We start from the raw sequence: 20,004 nt of genomic DNA, 5'->3' as shown, positions 1-20,004 counted from the left end.
CGGTTTTGCCAGAAAAGGGATTTCTTTTCATCTCTCTCCCACAATTCATAGGTAGATGAAGCATTGTAAGGAACACAATTGAAGTCCTGTTTCCATATAGCAGTGGTTCTCAAAGAGGGGTACGTGTAGACCTGGGGTACGCAGAGGTCTTCCAGGGGGACATCAACTCATCTAGATATTTGCCTCATTTTACAACAGGCTACATAAAAAGCACTATCAAAGTCAGGACAAACTAAAATTTCATACAATGACTTGTTTATACCACTCTATGGACCACACACTGAAAGTGTGATTCTGAAGCATGGTGGCCAAAGGACACTGGTAAATGACACACAAGAAGTGGGAGGGGTAGAAAGGGAAATATTTATATTCCAATTGATTTCTTTTATAAAATTATATGGTACAAAAGAGAAAGGAAGCAATTTTTCAGCAATAGTGCGGTGGCTGTGACACTTTTGTATTTTTGTCTTATTTGGTAAGCAAGTCGTTTTTCAGTGAGGTGAAACTTGGGGGTCGGCAAGACAAATCAGACTCCTGAAAGCGATACAAGGGCTGGGAAAGTTCGAGAGCCACTGGCATATAGACCAACGGAAAGAGCCCACTGGAGAACAAATACGGGGGGTGGGGGAGAGAGCACTTGAGCGGTTTCCTGGACTATACCTGGGGAACAAGAACCGCACCCTGCAGTCCTTCAGGAAGCAAAAAGGAGAGCACGTTTTGCATTCATGAAAAGGGGGATCCCAGCGACGCTGGCTGGTGACCCTGGGAGAATGCTTTAGCCACAGATTTTACTTGTTAAAGTTAAACTCAGACTGTCTGACTCCCGCTATACCTGGTGTTTGTATGTGTAACCTGTTGGTCTTATTGCTTCGTTGATAAACTCCTGTTTGTTTTCACTAAAACTATATTTCAGTGCTGTGATGTTATATTGGCGCCGACCCTCAATTGAATCAAACAAGCTGGTATTGTCCCTTTGGGGACGGCTTACCTGGGAATTTCTCCGAGTCCAGTGGAGAGGGGCTGGACGCTACAGAAGGACACGTCAGAGGGGCTGGAGGAAAAGGTTACGTCTAGTATGAACCTGCAAGGCAAAGTAAGGACTGGCAGAGCCCTGGGGAGTTTGTGTGGGGAGCTAAAAGGCTGGAGGTGACAGGGAACAGACACCCAGTTCAACAGAAGCACGTCTCCCTCGCGCTGAGGCTGGGGGAGGGGGGTAACAAGGAGATTCGCAGTCTGGGACATCTGGAGGAAACATCACAGTCGGAACCTGCAGTGTGAGGAGCTCAGGGTTGGTAAAATAACAGGCTTAGAAAAGAAAACAACCCACCCACCTCCCATGCTGGGGATTCCACAAGCTCCCTTCGAAGCTATTCCAGAGCTTAAATAACCACATGGTTAGAAAGTTTCCTAATCTCGCACCTAAATCTCCCTTGCTGCAGTTTAACATTTTTTACTTCTCATCCTCCCTTCAGTGGCCACGGAGCACAACTGATCCCCAGTCTCTGCATAACAGCCCTTAGCAAGGCTGCAGACCATCGCCAGTCTGCTTTTCTCAAGACTAATAGACCCACTTTTTAAAATCTTCCTCCACAGGTTGGGTTTTCTAAATCTTTGGTCATTTTATTTTGCCCTCCTGGGGGCTTGATCCAATTTGTCCTCATTTTTCCTGAAGTGTGGTGCCCAGAACTGGACACAGGACTCCAGCTGAGGTCTCCCCAGGGCCGAGCAGAGTGGGACAATGACCTCCTGCAACTTACATACCACACTCCTGTTACTGCGCCCCAGAATGATACCAGCCTTTTCCCCAGCTGTGTCAATAGGTGACAGCCAGACAGCGTCTGAGTGAGTCCATTAAAGACCATTCCCCCTCGCCCACGTTATTCAAGACAAGGGACATTGGGAGTTTGAGAAACTAAATTCTACTTTATTCTTTTCAAAGCAAGAAATAAAAGCTGAATTCCCCACACCCCGAAAATCCAATGCCCAGCTCAGCATGGTGCGTTTCAGCCACAGCCCAGCACATTGCTGCTCCGGCCACACATGGCCCCCAGGGAAAGAGGAACAAGTTAAAGCTAGTAGAAAACCACTCACAATCCATGAGAGAGGCATTTGCCCTCCCTCCTCCTCTCAGCAATGGGGAGACACCGACCCCTCTCCACATCAGTCCTCTTGGGGCTTAATTTGTAGCACTTTAGAGTTCAAGGATGACTTCACCCAGCACTCGTAGGACATTTCCTCTCTCTGGGACTTGTGCAGTGAGTTCACAGTTCAAAGCCTCGCAAGAGCAAAGAGTGCCCTTTCAAGGCCCTGGCCACCGACCTACCCTCTCCCCATCCTGATTGTATCTCACATCTCTGCAGGGATCAGGCAGTCACTTCCTTCCCTATCTCTGACTCTCAGAGTGCATATCCAGCACTCGTCCTGAAGAGTTTTTGCAGATAGATGTTGATCATTTTCATTGTTCAAAGAACAATAAAATCTCATGACAAAGGCTAGGGAAATATGAAAAGAAAATCAGAAAGGACTGTTTTGGCAAATGACCATTTGTCTTTTGAAGTCTCCAAGAAATCTGAGCTACAGCCTGTCAAACTAATTTAGTGTCAAAATACGTGACAGAACAGCCTTCACCAAAAAGAGAAAAACCCACAAACCAGGGTGGGCCACAAACCACTTTCCCATTCATGAAGTGAAATCCCAGAGAATCTTAAGACTCGAAATCTGAAGAACAATTTTACCCATTTCCTTCTGAACAGGCCAAAGCTTCTTTACTCAGCACCACTGCATTATTTGGCTGTGTTATTGTCAAAAGTTTTAGCATCATCATAATAAAAGAAAAAGGAAAAAAAGACAAACCTAACCAAAAACTTCCAGTCTAGAAATGATCTGGATTTGGCTCGAAAAACTCCAGATGCCACTTTACCAATAAATGGAGGCTAGGATTGAAGCTCAAACTGTGCTTTGGGGTTCATTTGAATTCCCCCTTCAGGAATGTGACATTTTCTTCTTGAGTCCTCAGGTGCCTGATTGAGGATCAAAGAAATTAAAGTGTGATTCTGAAGCATGGTGGCCAAAGGACACTGTGGTAAATGACACACATGAAGTGGGAGGGGTAGAAAGGGAAAAGGATAAACTCTCTATGGCTTGGGCAGAGGCTGCTCTGTCAAAGAAGATGAGTGAGGTTGATGGGGGCAGGAGAGAATCCTCCAGACTCACCCCGTCCCTCTCAAACAACACAGAAGGTAAAACACCACATTATTTTACTAGCCCTGCTCCAGCTCTTTTAGAATCTATTGAATCCTGGTGTATAAGGGAGAAACAGCACCAAAAATTAAATGCTTTTCACCATAAACTGGAGGAATGTGAGGATGTCTGGAAATGAGAATCTCACTGCAAAGGGGGCACTTAGTGACTCTAACAATCACTTTGCTAATGGGGGATTGGAATTAACTGCTCAGGGTCAGTCTAGACAAGAAAAAGGGGTGGAGGAACAAAGGAGACGTCCTAGCTAATCCCAACCACTTTTCCTGCCCTAGACAGACGCTTGGAGGCTGATATTATCGCTCCCCATTTATTCCCCCTCTGTAAGGCACAGATTTGTCTCAGGTCACCCCGCAAGCTGCTGGGAGAGTTGGGAATAGAGCTTAGGTCTCCTGGGTCCCAGGGCATTGCTTTATTCATTAGGCAACACTGCTTCCCTCTCAGAGGCTGATACTGCAGTACCAGAGGTGGGAAATCCAGGCTTCCAAGAAAAGGCCCTGTGGGAATCAGCCCCTCCCAGTGGTGCTGCCTGAATGCAGCGGGGGCAGGGAGAAGGGGCAGAGGGGTTAATGAGGAGAGGCAGCACCTCGCTACCCCTGTGCTCTCCCTTGCCTCTTATCCCATAATCCCCACACACTCGATAGCCCCAGCACCCAGCTCCCCAGCTCCATGAGCCCCAACCATTCAATCTCCAGTTTCCTCCCCATAACCCATCACCCTGGTCCCTTAACTTCTGATCTCCCACAGCCCAGGGCCATAAGTGATTTGGGGAGGGGAGGAGTTACCAGCCCCCAGGGACACTCCCCCTGCAGGGAACAGCTCCAGGTAAGTGGGGGAGCCCAGCCCAGTGGCTGGTGGAAGATGGGGGCTGGGGACAGGTGTCTAGAGTGAAGGTGGGGCCTGGCCCAAGTGTCCTTCTCCTCATCTCCATGGCAGGGGGATCCCATCTGGGAGGGGAAGGGGGGGGGGGGGAACTTCAGCCAGGCAGACGGAGGGGCTGGAGGAGTTTCTCTCTCCCTTCTCCCACCTGCGGCTCATAGCTCAACACCCAGGGCTGCAGCAGGGAGGAGGGGCTGATCGAGACTTTTCCTCCTCTGCCGGGGGTTTGCTTAGACCAGACAGAACCAGAGGGTCACTGATGGACAGCTGGGTCCTTGGGAGCCAAACGCCCCTGATGCCTGAGGGAACAAGGAAATGGGTTTGTCACCATGGCCAGCCTTGGTCAAGGCCCTGAGAGAATTTCCCTGCTATGTGGAGGAGTCTGATGTCCAACACGGTGTTAGCTCCACTTGGAGCATTTTCCACACTGAGAACATCTCACAGGTTTCTTCCCTGTGCGGATCTGCAGATGCCTGGTACTCCGGGAGCACCAAATGAACCTTCCCCAACATTCAAGGTCTCTCTGTTGTGTTGATCACTGATGCGTGAAGTCAAATTGAATCTTCTCCTGCAGTCAAGCTATTAGTAGGATTGCTCTCACCCTTGTGAATTATCGGATGTTGGTAAGCGCTGAGCTCTTAATGAAGCTTTTCCTACTCTCAAGGCATTTATATGGTCTCTCTCCTGTGTTTACTCTCTGGTGTATAATAAGTTGCGACTTCTGAATGAAGCCCTTCCCACAGTCCAGGCATTTATGTGGTTCCTCTCCTGAGTGGGTTTTCTGATGTGTACTAAGGGTTGATTTCAAACAAACTTTTCCCACACTCAAGGCATATGTAAGGTCTCTCTCCAAGGTACGTTTGCTGATGAATAATAAGGTTTGCACTGATACGGAATCTTTTCCCACAGTCAAGGCATTTGTAAGGTTTCGCTTCATTGTGACTTGTCTGCTGGACTCTGGTTTCCTTGAGATCCTTGCATCTTCCGCCACGTTGAATGCATTCATCCAGTTTCTTCCTGGGACAGTTTCCCAGCTGCATTGCTGATCTGTGTCAATCTCCCCAGGCATTTCCCGGTTCTAAGCCCTGGAAAAAATTCCCTGTGGCTCTTCTGAAAAAAGTCTCCTCTGGTTCCAATTTCCCAGGAACTTCCTCCTGCTGATTCTCCTCCTTGTTCTCACTCACTGTCCTATCACCTGCTGGGAGAGAGAGAACCCAGACAGGAGTCACTGCCTGTGCCCGGGGAGAAAGGACAGAAAGGGGAATAGCAAAGAGGGAAAACACCACACAATGACTGTTGAGGAGATGGAGACACTGGATTCTGCCTCCATATCCCACCCAAACACTTCCAGGGAAGGAACATCAGGGAGGAAATTCCCGACAGTTAACAGGATGGGTGGGAAGCCGTGACCGATATCTGCCTTCATGATACGACACCTGCTGACTGCAGCCCTCACGTGGGTGAGACGGGGCAGAACTGAGGGATCTCGCTCATGGCACATTTTGGAGTCCCAGCTTTTTCCTTCACTCGCAAGATGTTTCTGTCTGTTTCCCTGACTCCTCACCTGTGCGGGTGCCTCTCAGACTCTCCCTTTCCTCACCGGCCTGGAGATCCAGGACCCATGGCTCTTCCCCTCGTTCCAGCTGGGCGATCAGGTCAGGTTTGGGAATGGGGAATCCTGCACAGGGGGTGAAATCAGGCAAGTTCAAGGCACATGGAAAATTGGTAGAGTATTTGTCACAGGGAACATTTCCTGACTTTAACCTGAGCCTACATGGGACTATGGTAACTCCGACGCTTTGTGAGCAGCAGATATCTGTGGAGGGGTGTTGTCATGCCCTCACTAGGAGTTCTCAGGGTAGATGAGCTCTGGGGGACTTTCTGGCACACGCAGCTCTGGTGTTAAACTCCTGCCTATTTCCAAACCAGCACATCGGTGCTGGATCTAGCGGTGCTGGGGGAGCTGCTGCACCCCCTGACTTGAAGTGGTTTCCATTCTATCCAGGGTTTACAGTTTGGTTCAATGGCTCTCAGCCCCCCACGGTACAGATTGTCCCAGCACCCCTGAGCCTGCAGCACCGAAAGCCCTCCCCATGGATGGACCTCGTCCCAAGAGGACCGGTGAACGGTGTGTGAAGGAGAAATAACACAGGCAGGGCAATCCCCTGCTTCTGGCCCCTTGAAAGCTGGAGAGATGGGGATGAATTAGCCTGTCCATTAGGTTTCTGCCTCCCCTGTTCCCTTGAATGGGGCATGGAGAGGAGCGTATCTTTCACAGTGGACTCTACTAGGGGTTCTCAACCTTCTTCTCTCTGAGGCCCCCCCAACATGATATAAAAATGCCACGGCCCACCTCTGCCACACCAACTGTTTTTCTGCCTATAAAAGCCAGGACCAGCATTCGGGGGCAGGGAGCAGGGCAAATACCTGGGGTCCCATGCCCCATGGGGCCCCGCAAAGCTCAGTTGCTCAGGCTTTAGTTCCAGCCCCAAGCAGTGGGGCTCCCACTTTGTGGCCTGGGCCTCAGCAAATCTAACGCCGGCCCTGCATGGCGGCCTCCCTAAAACCTGGTCGCGGCCCCACAGGGGCCCCTGGTTGAGAAGCACTTCACTTTGAGACCCATTCCTTCCTAATCCAACTGAGCAGAGTCAGACACGCAGACCCTACAGCTTATAATAGCTGAGGACACAGGAATCCCTTACCCAGCGAGGTCACCGTCTGGTAATTCTCCTGCATGACATCCCCGTAGAGGGCTCTCTGAGCGGGGTCCAGCAGAGCCCCCTGCCCCTGGGTGAAATACACAGCCACCTCCTCGAAGGTCACCGGCATCTGGAACAACAAGAGTCCCCCACTCAGCACCTGCTGCCCCAGCCACAGTCCCACTAGTCATGGGGGAGGAGGCGCAGAATCCCCCCCACAGACACACACCCTGCTCAGAGCAGCCGGGAGGCTTCAGGGGGTGGGAGAAGGTGAGAGCTCCTTGTCCCCCCAGCACACGGAGCAGGGCAGGGTCTTCTCATTTCCCACACGCCCGCCAGCCACAGGCTGACACGGGAAGCAGAGCTCTGAGCCGGGGACGGGGACAGGAATCCCGACAGCTTCCCTTCGTACTTCACAGCAGCCCCTGGCCACTGGGGTCAGGCTCCAGCACTGGGAGTCTGGTCCGTTTTCCCAGCCCTGCCCAGGGGGGTGTTTCCTGCTTCAGAAAAAGGGAAATGTCCCCCCCCCGTGTCAATGGGCCTGTTCTGCAGGACGCGGGCTGGTCCCCCCGCCCCGCACACACCGGGGGCTGGCGGTGCAGCGTAGTAAATTGCTCTGGGTAGGAATGTGCGTCTGACTGTGTACTGAGCATGCTCAGTTCATCTGCTGAAGCCACTGCCCTTCACCCTGCCCTTATTGGCCAGTAAGATTCTATGGACTGCTATTGACGGGGTTAAAAAGGGGCAAAGGGGGCGAATCAGAGCAGGGGGGTGGCCAGGGTCTGAGCAGGGGGTGGAAATTGACTGGTCGGGGGGGGGGGGGGTCAAGCAGCTGGAGGCAGCATTAGGAGAGGGGCTAAAGGGCAAAATCAGGGCTGGTGGGGAGGAGCAGGAATTAAGCCCAGGGGTGAGGTGCTGGCAGAGGGCAAAACCCGGCACAGGGGGTAACAGTTACCCCAGTGGGATGAGACACCAGTGCTTGCAAAAATGGTGGGGGGCAAAGGAGCTTTTTTGTTTCCCCTCCCACAGACAGCACCTCTCAGCATGGGCTTCCCAGGGCTGGGTTCTTAAAGGCACAGGCATCCCAATGACTAGTCAATGCAGCTCCTCTTGGTCTGATCTAACCCACTGAGGCTACGTCTACACTACAAAGTTCAAAGCGCTGCCGCGGGTGCCAGTGCTCCTGGTAATCCACCTCGACGATTATGAAAATATGCTTATGACATGGATATGACATAGCTAATATATACTTTATGCAACATGGCTGATGTGGGATATCATTGCAAAACTTAAGACCTATTGACTGTGTTTATCCAATCTGAACGCATGTAACGTTTGTATCTGAAGCTAGAAATATTGACCATGTCTCTGTATTTCAGATGTGCTGTGTTGGATGAGGCCAGACAATGTTAGTGGCTTACTGAAGGAATGCACAAAGACATAAAGATTACCCCAGGAACTGTGTGCAATAGAAACCTCTGAATGATAGTGCTATACAATGGGGACTATTTGACCAAGATCAGATACCTCTACACAGTGGGTGCTATTTGACCCAGATCACAGCACAAGAGCCTTCCAGAAAGTGGGGGGAAGAAAGAAAAGGTGGACAATGACAGCCTACAAGAACAACCGGAAACACCTGAGGTACAAAGACTGAACAGTGAGAAGTGATTGTCCCAGCAATCTGGATGATGGGAAGACAGACACTTCAGCTCAGCATACTGAGAACGAGAGGGATTGACATTATCAACCTCTGAAGAATAATCCAGGTGTGTCTAATTAATCTTGTGTCCCCATTATGCAGACATAGCCCTTTTTCTCACTGCTAATAAAACTAATGAAAACACCACAAGACAAGTTAAGTTTTAACAGTGAAGACAAAGGCTAAAGGAAATGTCTCAAAAATTAAATGAGAGCAATGAGGTGACATGTGAGTACCACAGTTTTGAGTGTAATTTTTCTGGTGATACCTCTTTGCTCCTTCTGTGTGTGTAACAGTGACAGAGGTGGAAGTCTGTATAAAGCACAATGGTAGAGTTTCTGCCTGTGAGCTTGCTTGCCAAAGGAATTAAGTATTTCACATACTATTTATAATGCTTTTCACTACTCTCAGTGTTGTGTGTGCATTCAGTGGGTTTTTTCTTCCATTAATAGACTGTATGACCTACTATGAGGTGGAAAGGGACTAATAAAGATTTCTTTTTAAATGTTCAGACTTTCATTAAGGGTTTTTCATGCAATAGCCATGAAATTCCACTTGCAAAATGTTTTTTAAACAGTCCTGAAAATATAGGAATATGGGATTGGTTCTCTCTTCTCCAAAAATATGTTTGGTATCAAGTGTTTGTCTAATGGGTATTTTGAGGATGACAACTAACCATCTTGTCATACAGCGAAAGTGTCACTTAAGATTTCTTGCGTAATAAACATGTACATAAGGCTATGACACTGGCCCTAAACCATGGTGGATTTGATTTAAATCAAATTGATTTAAATCATACTTTAAATCACTAGTCAGGAAGACTCGATTTAAGTTTCATTTCTAGAAGGTACACACCATACATTTTTAAACAGTGATTTATTTAGAAAACTTTTAAGAGCAGTTTTACAGCTATATCAGAAAGTGAATGTGTGAAATTCTATTCCTGGGGGGAGCGTACCCCATATTCCTCATTTTCATATCGCCGTGATCTTACATATAAAGCATGCCTCATAAGGCATCTGGGGAAAGGGTTAGGGTTACACATCAAACCTGTCCAAAGGAAAGTTTATGGCATACATTTTTTTCCCCTTCTGCTTAACCTAGAGATGTGCACAGAAAAAAAAAAAAAAGGGGGAATACAACGTAGCTTCACCAGCCCAAACCATTCACAAACCAATGGACTAGCTGAAAACACAAACAAATCCATCAAAAGGTCATTTTAGGGCAGGGAAAATTACAGTATTAATAGAAAGGAGAATGCACTAGGACAGAAGCTACAAATTGTTTCAAATGTTAAGTACATTGAAACTCGACTTGTCTTTTGTTTCAAGTAAAAGGAATTATCCCACTGCACTCGGATGGCCTCTTTACACCTTTTTGATTGTATACAATTTCTCTCAGTCAAGACAGTCCTTTCGCCTTCCCCCACAAATAATCCATCATCATTTTTTACAGAGCATTGTGCAAGTTGGTTGATGACAATGCGACTAATTGGGATGCATCTCTTGGTGACGTATTTTCTTTGCTAACAAAACCAAACACGACAACCAAATTGTCACCCTATCGACTACTGTATGGCTTTGAGGCAAGATTCCCAGACCAAGTCTGAGACAACTACACGGTAAGTGTCCTTCAGCTTTCGGGTGCATATGGTATTCTGTGATGTTCATTTTGCAAACAACTCCTTCTCCATTTGTTTCCAAAACCAACAGATTTTGAGGAACTCGAGGAAGAATACTACTAAGAGTACATCATGAAAATTGAAGCCAGACATGATGCTGGAACTAAACTGGCTATTAGTAATATTTCAAAAGCACAAGAAAAGCAACAAATACAGTATGCCAAAACTAAGACTCATAAGCATGGGGAAATAACCTTCAAGGTTGGTGACACTGTCATGTTACTGAATGCGAGAAGGAAAACAAGAAAGAGAGGGCAGCTACAACCTACCTACGTGGGACCATGCAAAATTACTGCTGTAGAGGGTAAAAGAGTTAAATTAGAAAACAAGTTAGGGAAAGGTAAAGCAATGTTCTATAGGTTTCAGAGTAGCAGCCGTGTTATTCTGTATCCACAAAAAGAAAAGGAGTACTTGTGGCACCTTAGAGACTTACAAATTTATTTGAGCATAAGCTTTCGTGAGCTACAGTATCTCCCAACTAAAAGTATTTAAAGAGCCTTCAAAATTAGATAAGGAAAACATATCACAGAGAAACATGGAAAAGGAAACTTCTGTAGATGACACTGTGAAAACCTCAGAGATAGGATAAATGGGAGGCAACGTATCTCACAAGCCTCACAACAGCCAAGTGGAGGTCACACACACAGAAGAGGAGTGTGTAGTGTCAGGAGTTTCAAGCAGTCACCCAGGTGATTTTGATGACGTGGTGATGGAGGATGAAGACAACGAATGGTTTCTCAAAGGTATTGCTTACCACACAGTTGTTTTTAAAGAATTTGTTGACACACTTCCATTTATTAAGCATGTCAATAGTTTTCATGTAGGAATGGAATGTTTGTTTGCAAAAATCACTTCTCTATCTCTTTTGTACACTACACCACACAAGAGAGGTGGGAGGCACACCAACTTCTATCTAACACCTGGCGATAGATCCAGAGGGGTAAAAAGATCTTCTGCTGAAATCAGAATTGTAGTTGGCCTATTTACTCTGGAGTTAACACAGCAGGGGAAAGTTGAGAGGACAAACCGGAGGCACACAAGATGATGTAATTTGCCCAAGGTGACACAGCAAGTCAGTGGAAATCCTGGCTCTCATTTCCCTGTACTTTTCTTCAGAATCCCAAATTATGAAATTTCTGGATTTCCCTGGTAAATTCTCAGAAGGCCTGATCAGTGTAATCTCTCTGGTATATTCCTGTCAAGGTTCCTTCCCCACTCTGAACTCTAGGGTACAGATGTGGGGACCTGCATGAAAACCTCCTAAGCTTACTTTTACCAGCTTAGGTTAAAACTTCCCCAAGGTACAAACTATTTTACCCTTGGACTTCCAGTACCAAACTTTATCTGGGTTCCTGAGAAAACGTTGTTTGGAAATGTCTTTCCCCCCAAAATCCTCCCAACCCTTGCACCCCACTTCCTGGGGAAGGTTTGGTAAAAATCCTCACCAATTTGCATAGGTGACCACAGACCCAAACCCATGGATCTTAGAACAATGAAAAAGCATTCAGTTTTCTTACAAGAAGACTTTTAATAGAAGTAAAAAAATCACCTCTGTAAAATCAGGATGGTAAATACCTTACAGGGTAATTAGATTCAAAACATAGAGAATCCCTCTAGGCAAAACCTTAAGTTACAAAAAAGGCACACAGACAGGAATATTCATTCTATTCAGCACAGCTATTGTCTCAGCCATTTAAAGAAATCATAATCTAACACATACCTAGCTAGATTACTTACTGAATTCTAAGACTCCATTCCTGTTCTGTCCCCAGCAAAAGCAGCATACAGACAGACACAGACCCTTTTTTTTTTTTCTCCCTCCTCCCAGCTTTTGAAAGTATCTTGTCTCCTCATCGGTCATTTTGGCCAGGTGCCAGCGAGGTTACCTTTAGCTTCTTAACCCTTTACAGGTGAAAGGATTTTTCCTCTGGCCAGGAGGGATTTTAAAGGTGATTACCCTTCCCTTTATATTTATGACAATTCCCCCACTATATTTCCAGCAGCAGGAGCAGCTATTATCTGGTAGGTTCATCCACTGAAACGGTCATCTTTCCAAATGTCATCGTGTATATTTTGGTTTGTGCTGAGTGAGAGAAGCCAGATGAAGGTAGGGAGTGTGATTGGGCTGGGCATGTGCAGAGTTTAGCAGAAAGCTCTTCTAACAAAAGACAGATCTGTGTGATACTTGTTTACATCACATTCTGTCAGCTGCAGTATTCAGCACTAGTTTCTTTTGCTCCTAATGAAAATAGCAGGGTAGGTTTGCTTATTGTGCTAGGCCAGGGGTTTTCAAACGATGTGTTGCGGCTTGTAAGGGAAAGCCGCTAGCTGGCCGCGAGACACTGTTTTACCTGAGCGTCCACAGGTGCGGCCCTTCGCAGCTCTCAGGAACTGCTAATGGTAAGAATTCACGCTCTCTCTGCTACAGGTTTCAAATTGCTACAGATAGCAGCCTCACATACCTAGGGCGTAAGAAACTGCCACGTGTAGGAATTAGCTTCACCAAATATAGCAGTTACAGGCAGCATATCCCTACAGGTTGCAGTTTCTTACACATCTGTGTGAAAACGCTATCTGTAGGATCGTGCTTCCTGCAGCAGCCACAGGTCCTGCTTTGCTAAAAAAAGGCCATCTGATGTAGCTAATTCAAGCAGTCTCACACGTAAAACCAACCTGATAGCTTTCTTTAACAGGGTAACAAGCCTTGTGGATGGGGGGAAGTGGTCAGCATGGTCTATCTTGCCTTTAGTAAGGCTTTTGATACTATCTCCCATGACCTTCTCATAAACAAACTAGGGAAATGCAACCTAGATGGAGCTAAAATATGATGGGTGCAAAACTCGTTGGAAAACAGTTCTGACAGTAGTTATCAGTGATTCACAGTCAGGCTGAAAGGGCATAAGGAGTGGGGTTCTGCAGGGATCAGTTCTGGGTATGTTTCTATTCAAAAGCTTAATCAATGAGTGAGATAATGGCACAGAGAGTACACTTATAAAATTTGTGAATGATAACAAGCTGGGAGGGGTTGCAAGTGCTTGGGAGGATAGGATGAAAATTCAAAATGATCTGGAGAAATAGTCTGAAGTAAATAGGATGAAATTCAAAAAGGAGAAACGCAAAGTACTCCATTTAGGAAGAAACAATCAACTGCCCCAGGTCAGAGCCTGCACCCCTCACTCAAACTCCCCATAGCCTGCAACCCTCCTGCACCCCAACTCCATCCCAGAGCCTGCACCCTGAAAAGGGCCGGATTAACCTTTTGTGGGCCTGGTGCTAAACATATTTGTGGGCCCCCATGGGGGCAATGGGGACATGGGGGAGGGGGGCAGAGTCCTCAGAGCGAGGGGCTGGCCAGGGGCAATGGAAGATGGGTGATGGCATGGCAGGGACAGCCCCGCTCCACCCAGCCCAGTACAAGGGCACTGTTTACAAACCGGGAGCTGCGAGACGCACACTGGCCAGCCCAGCCCTGCACTGCCATCATGCTTCTTCCCCTTGGGGGCGGGCCCATGCTGCACCATGGTACCCCCCTGCCCAGCACCCCTCTGACTCCCTACGCCCAGTGCCACACCACCCAGAGACCCCCACAAACCCCCATGTCCAGTACCCTCCCACAGACCACTATGCCAAGCACAGCCCCCCCACCCAGAACTCCCCCACAGCTCCTCTCTCTGCCCAGTGCCCCCCTAGCCGACCACCCCCCACAGCCCTCCCACAACTGCACAGTGCCCTGTACCTCCCCACCCAGAGCCCCCCTCACAGATCCCCTCACTGCCCAGTGCGCCCCACTGCCACAACTGCACAGTGTCCCGCACAGACCCCCACCCCCACTTCCCAGCACCCCGACACACACAGATCTCCCCACCCCGCACCGCCCAGCACCCTCCCAGACCCACTAGAGACCTACTCTGCCACACCCTGACCCCCGGCCACAATAGCCGGCCCTGATGGGAGGTGACTGTGTCTGCCAGGCTGAGCCGGCAGCGCAGCCAGAGCTGGTCCTGGGGCAGGATAACTCCGGCCCCTTGGAAATGGTGCAATCAGCCAGGCTGGAGCAGGAGCAGAGCCTACCCAGGCCAGGCTCCCTCAGGACCCACATGCCTGGCAGGACCCACCCAGCTGAGCCCCCCACACTGTCCCCTGTGACTGGCTGAGACTGGCCCAGCCTCTGCACCAGTCCCAGGTGGCTCTTCCCCCGGGGAGGCAGGTGGGGCCCCACAGGTCCCAGGCAGCGGCGACAGCTCAGAGTTGGAGCAGTGCTGGGGAGCGGGGCAGATCCCTGGGATGTGACTCCCGAGATCCCACCCAGCCCAGCCACACGCATTGGCCCCGTGGCCAGCAGCCCTACCGAGCCCGCATGGTGGCCCCCAGCTGCTGGGTGATGAGCCCCCTACAGGCACGTGGAACCTGCTGGCTGACAGCTGCTCACACAGCAAGGCCTGTGTGCTGGAGTGCCCCAGGTGAGGGGCCAGACCCGGCTACGTGGATGGGTTAGAGGGGCCTGTAATGGGCCCCTTCCCAGGGTGGGCCTGGTGCCACGGCACCATTGGCACCATTGTAAACCCAGTACTGACCCCAAGCCCCCTCCCACAGCAAAACTCCCTTGGACCATTTCTTGACGGCCCCCCAAAAATATAAAGCCCTGCTGCCCCGGTGCTATTTTACTGCTACAGGAGACTTGATGCCCTGAAATAATTTCCCTACATTCCATCAAACTCTGCGTCACACATTTTGAGTATTTAAAAGAGTCTCTTATCACTATTTGTCTACGTGAAGTCTCATAACAGTTCACAAATTTTAGGATTGCCTTCTGCTGCATTTATCTTGCCTGTGAATCCAGCCCTTACAATCCCATGTTCACACGTCATTGCTTGTGTGTAGAAGCTGATTCACAAATATTCAGTAAGTGTATTCAGCACCCCGCTCCTGGTCCCCTAAAGAACTGCAGCATCCAAACCCCCGCCGCAGCCCTGGGACTGGAGGAGCTCTCACTCCCTGGTACAGCCCTGGGGCTGTGACACAGGGACAGAGCTTCTCCAGTCTTGGGGCTGTGTGGGAGAGCGGGGTGGTGGGAAATGAGCAAAGGAGCTGTGGGGCAGGCAAAACAGTGGGGAGCTTAGGTGGAACATGGGTGAGATCCTGGGGTAGAGGATGAAAGGGATAGGGCCATAGGTGGTGCAGCCGGCGGACAGGGTGGGTAGGGGTCCAACAATTCGGACAGGGTGGGTAGGGGCCCAACAATTGCTCCGACCCAGGGCCCCGAGAAACCTTAATCATCCTCCATGCTCCATCTGCTATGATCAACAGAGGGGACATTGTTCCATTCTGCAAAAGGGAGGAAGGTTGTCGTCATGCATACCATGAAAGAAGCCCCGCAACTCTTTGAAAGGAATCATGACAGTCTATTGGGTGGACATCTAGGAATATTCAAAACAAGGAATATGCTGACATCAAAATACTATTGGCCAGGGGTGACCAAAGACATTGCCAATTGGGTAAGTAAAGGAATGAAACGAAATCCTGAAGAAGGCTATTTACAATTGAAATAGAAGTTCAAAATGTATAAAAGAAATATAAAAATATATTTGGCGTGCAAAGTTGAACTCTGTTCCCTTGCAGTACGATTTCAATAACAAAATGTTAATATCGTCATATTGTTCTGCCAAAACCATGTCTGGCACCATGTCTGACTTGCCAGAAAGAGGGAAAGGAATTAAATCTGGATACCACCTTGAAAAGCATAAAGGTGAATTTTGGAATCAGACACATTGTTGTTTATCATTATCCATTGTTATTGCCTGCGACACAATGAGGCTTTGATTTTGAAATGAGTCCAATACATACAAGGGGCAAAGCACAGTGCAGCAATTACCTCTAATGCGCCTTTGCACTGGCTGGGGATATTTCTTCAGCTTTACTCTTGTATGGTTACCCATTCCTGTACTTCTCTTTCTTTGTTTTTTCTTTCTTTCTTTCTTCTTCTTCTGTATTTAAAAATAGGCTTTACATTCTCTGCTTATGACATATGGGTTTATTGAGAACATTTAGTAAGAAACATGTGTAGTATGACTGTAACTGATACCCTTGTATGTAGGTCACTCGGATCTGGGAATTGGTGGGCATGGATTTAATAGGACCATTACCAGTAACAAAGGATGGATACCAGTATATATCGACAGCCATAGATTATCTTTCAAGATGGGTGGAAGCCTTTCCACTTAGAAGTAAGTCAGCATCTGAGGTGGCAAAGGGCATGTACAAAATGATTGTTCGACGTGGATGCCCACAGCGGATGCTGACAGATCTTGGTCTGGAATTCAATAATAAGGTAATGACTGGTTTTTTTCTGGTTATTTGTCCTATGTAGTCAAACTCACTCTCCAGTCACCCGTTGATCTCAAACAATCACCACACTTTTTTTTTTTTATAAACTGCTGTTGGTCACCGTAGGTTGCTATAAAATCATTTTTCGGTGTCTTCGTATCTACCAAAGAAACGCACAAACCAAATATTAAAAGATGGGCTATTCCTGTTGCTAATTACACATAAAAGTAGTGGCAAATACCAAAGGAACATTCCTTAACACAAGTCTATAGGTAAGTTTATGGTGTAACTTATTTTCTTTCAGTTTAACCTGTATATCTGTGAAAGATTGAGAATAGCTTCACCAGCCTGTACCACCCACAAACCAATGGCTTGGTTGAAAACGCTAATAAATCCATCTAAAGGTAAGTGAATAGGTGGGAATATTACAGTACTAATGGCAAGGACAGTGTGCTATGCAAGAAGATGCAACTCACAAAAAAATCTTCAAAAGCAATGTGTTGCATGGAAAGTCTTTTTCATTATGTATTACACCTTTTTGATTATGTATGATCTGTTTCAGTCAAGACCATACGTGTGACTTTCTTTTTTTAAACAAACCAGTCAATGAGCATTTGTTGCACAGCATTGCGGAAGATGGTTGATGACAATGGGAGTAATTGGGATGAATTACTTGACCCCATTTTGTTTTCTTTGTGAACTAAAGTACACGCAACAACAAAAATTTCACCCTTTCAACTAATGTTTTGTGCTGACCCAGTGTTTCCAGAAGAAGTCTCAGAGAATTACATGGTAAGTGTATGTTATTACCAGCACCTTTCATGTACACATGGCATTCAGTGTGTCTTCATTTTACAAATACAACCCCTTCTCCATTTGTTTACAAAGATCCCAGATATGAATACATTCGGGGAAGATTTCTGCAAGGAGCACAGCATAAATATGAAATCAAGACATGATGCTGACATTGCACTGGCCCTAAGTAACACTTCTAAAGCACAAGAAAAACAACAAAGACATTATGCTAAAAGAAAGATTTCTAAATATGGGGAAATAACATTGGATGTTGGGGACTCTGTTCTGTTACTGAACGCTAGAAAGAGAACAAGAAAAGGAGGCGTACTGGAACCTAGGTATCGGGGCCCATACAATATTACAACTGTTGAGGGTAAGAGAGTGAAATTACAAACCATCTCAGGAAAACGGTTAGGAACCATGTACAGTGTCACACACTTAAAACCATGTAAAGAGCCACCCACATTAGCTGCTGAAAGCACATCAGAGGGAAAAATCGGAACTGAAATTGCAGTTGGTGACACTGAACCAGAAACACCCTCCGAAGAGATTAGAAATGTGGAGGGCACTGTATCTCACGCCAGCACAGTGAAAACCATCGAGGTCACAGCAACGGAAGAAGAGGAGCATATAGGGCAAGATGTTTCAAACCGTGATACAAGCGATGCTGATGACAATTTTGATGACATGCTTATGGAGGAGGTGGAAGACAAGCAATGGATTCTGAAAGGTAATTGGTTACTGCACCTTTCTTAAATAGATTAACATACTTCATACATGGAACTATGTTAAAGGTTTTCATATGCAAAGTGGCAGCATTCACAGTAGTAAAACAGAGAAAAAGGAAACTGTATTACTATGCATGTAATATGGGTTAATATTTTTTTCCCAGTCAAATTTGTAATGACCGGCAAACACACAGAGAGACTGGAAGCCAAAGTGAGAAACATAAAATTGCATGGCTCTTCATTTCATTGCCTGAAACCGAGAAGCTGGATAAGTGATGAAGTACATTTAAGTACCACTAATCATGTATTTGTTAACGGCATTGATTCATCAAATATTATTGAAATTGTGCCTTTTCTTTCATCCTGTGTTGTAGGTTATTGATGCACATTTGAGCTGTGTGGTTGAGAAAGCAGATGGAAAGGTCGGCTACTTACTGTGATGGTACATGAAAGTGTACATTGATTCAATAAGTAAACAATCACGTGAATATGTGGCACAACATATTTAAGTCCAAATACCCTTGAAATATCAACATACACTGAAATGTTGCAATTTCAGGTTTATTTACTGCTGCCAAACATTTACTGAAATGTATTTGTGGGAGGGAGAGAGAGCTCAGTGGTTTGAGCTTTGGCCTGCTAAACCCAGGGTTGTGAGTTCAATCCTTGAGGGGGCCATTTAGGGATCTGGGGCAAAAATTGGGGATTGGTCCTGCTTTGGGCAGGGGGTTGGACTAGATGACCTCCTGAGGTCTCTTCCAACCCTGATATTCTATGATTCTATGATTTGGAGGTGCATGTCGGACATACAATACTAGACTAACTGAGGGCCACAGTTAGTGGCTGTACAGTTCAGTGGGTCCATTAATTAAACACAAGTATGCGAACAGCTTAGTCAGTTTTTACATTAAGTAAGACAGAGCACGTTGGTTACAAATCTTTTTCTTTATACAGGACTCTCTTACATATCTGATTTGTAACACTAAGAATCCCTTGCATGTCTGTCTATATTAAATTCATTCTGTTCTTGATGTGCCAGAATTATTAATGCATTAATAACTTTGTTGACTGTCAACAGGTACAAGCCATCTCAGCAGTAGTTTCCACTGTCATTCTCTCAGGCAGGGCTCCACAAATGAAAGGGAAGGTAAATGCTAACACACTTTCATAGGTAGCATGAGCAAAGCACAATTTCATTCAGTGAGTTAAACACAGGGTGAAACAGAAAATACACGGCTATGTTTGATGTGGAGGAGTACTCTAATAGTAATGCATCTAATGAAATTGGGAAATACAGTGTAATGTACATTTCATGGTGTGCTTCACTGGAAACTATAATTGTTTTTTCTATTTTTTTTTAAAATAAATACAGAGTGAATTACTTCAGAATGGTATATTGTTGCTTCCTTACCACACACCAGGTCATTGGGTTCTTGCGGGAAGATGTTTTGTATTGTACTTCTGGATTATGGGCAATAAATGTGGTATTATGTTGTACCAATAAAATAAAAACCAGCAGGATCTTATTAAAGGGAAAAAGGCAAAATACCACATTTATTGTGAATACAGAAAGAATCATAGTAAGCAGTTAGTTACAGCTGTAACATTCCATTCAATCTCATATTTATTCACACACACACACACACACACACACGTTCTGCAAAGTTGTTATCATAGTTACCAGCCTTAGAGTTGCTCATGCCAAGCCACTGGCCAGGTGGCCTGGACATGAGGAGGGAGCAGGGCCTTGTCAGATGCTCATCTGATGCTCCTGGAAGTTGGTTTGCAGAATCAGACCCCAAAGTTCTCACTTTTTAGAGTCTATTTTTATAGGAATTTCTTCCTATGCCAGTCTATGGGAATTGCTTCATCATGCTGTTGCTGAATCAATCAGCAGATGGCACATTCCTGACGGCTCCAAGATGTTATCTTGTTCTT

General features: G+C 46.6%; 4 protein-coding genes across 5 annotated transcripts in view; 2 read left to right on the top strand and 2 right to left on the bottom strand.

Annotated features, from left to right (window-relative positions):
• Nucleotides 1-20,004, top strand: part of LOC102936186 (butyrophilin-like protein 2) — a 1,677,894-nt gene that overhangs the window by 855,317 nt on the left and 802,573 nt on the right.
• Nucleotides 1-20,004, bottom strand: part of LOC114020220 (butyrophilin subfamily 1 member A1) — a 1,361,724-nt gene that overhangs the window by 763,392 nt on the left and 578,328 nt on the right.
• Nucleotides 3,939-7,415, bottom strand: LOC122462856 (zinc finger protein 620-like). Of its 2 annotated transcripts, none has more exons than XM_043528318.1 (3): nucleotides 6,840-7,415; nucleotides 5,702-5,815; nucleotides 3,939-5,335 (listed from the first exon to the last, which is right to left on the bottom strand). In XM_043528318.1, exons 1-3 carry the CDS (start codon nucleotides 6,964-6,966, stop codon nucleotides 5,190-5,192), a joined length of 387 nt encoding a protein of 128 aa, XP_043384253.1. In that variant the 5' UTR covers nucleotides 6,967-7,415; the 3' UTR covers nucleotides 3,939-5,189. The 2 variants fall into 2 exon arrangements, with proteins under 2 accessions (XP_043384253.1, XP_043384254.1); XM_043528319.1 differs by having other exon boundaries at nucleotides 3,939-5,332; nucleotides 6,840-6,981.
• On the top strand, nucleotides 15,952-18,592 carry LOC119567723. Its single transcript, XM_037914957.2, has 3 exons — nucleotides 15,952-16,547; nucleotides 16,848-18,068; nucleotides 18,231-18,592. The coding sequence occupies exons 2-3, from the start codon at nucleotides 17,285-17,287 to the stop codon at nucleotides 18,446-18,448; spliced, it is 1,002 nt and encodes a 333-aa protein (XP_037770885.2). The 5' UTR covers nucleotides 15,952-16,547; nucleotides 16,848-17,284; the 3' UTR covers nucleotides 18,449-18,592.

The sequence above is a fragment of the Chelonia mydas genome, chromosome 14, assembly GCF_015237465.2.
Source record: "Chelonia mydas isolate rCheMyd1 chromosome 14, rCheMyd1.pri.v2, whole genome shotgun sequence".
Classification (NCBI taxonomy): domain Eukaryota; kingdom Metazoa; phylum Chordata; order Testudines; family Cheloniidae; genus Chelonia; species Chelonia mydas.
The sequence above is the reverse complement of the archived record's forward strand: the minus strand, read 5'-3'. Positions and strand labels throughout refer to the sequence as shown.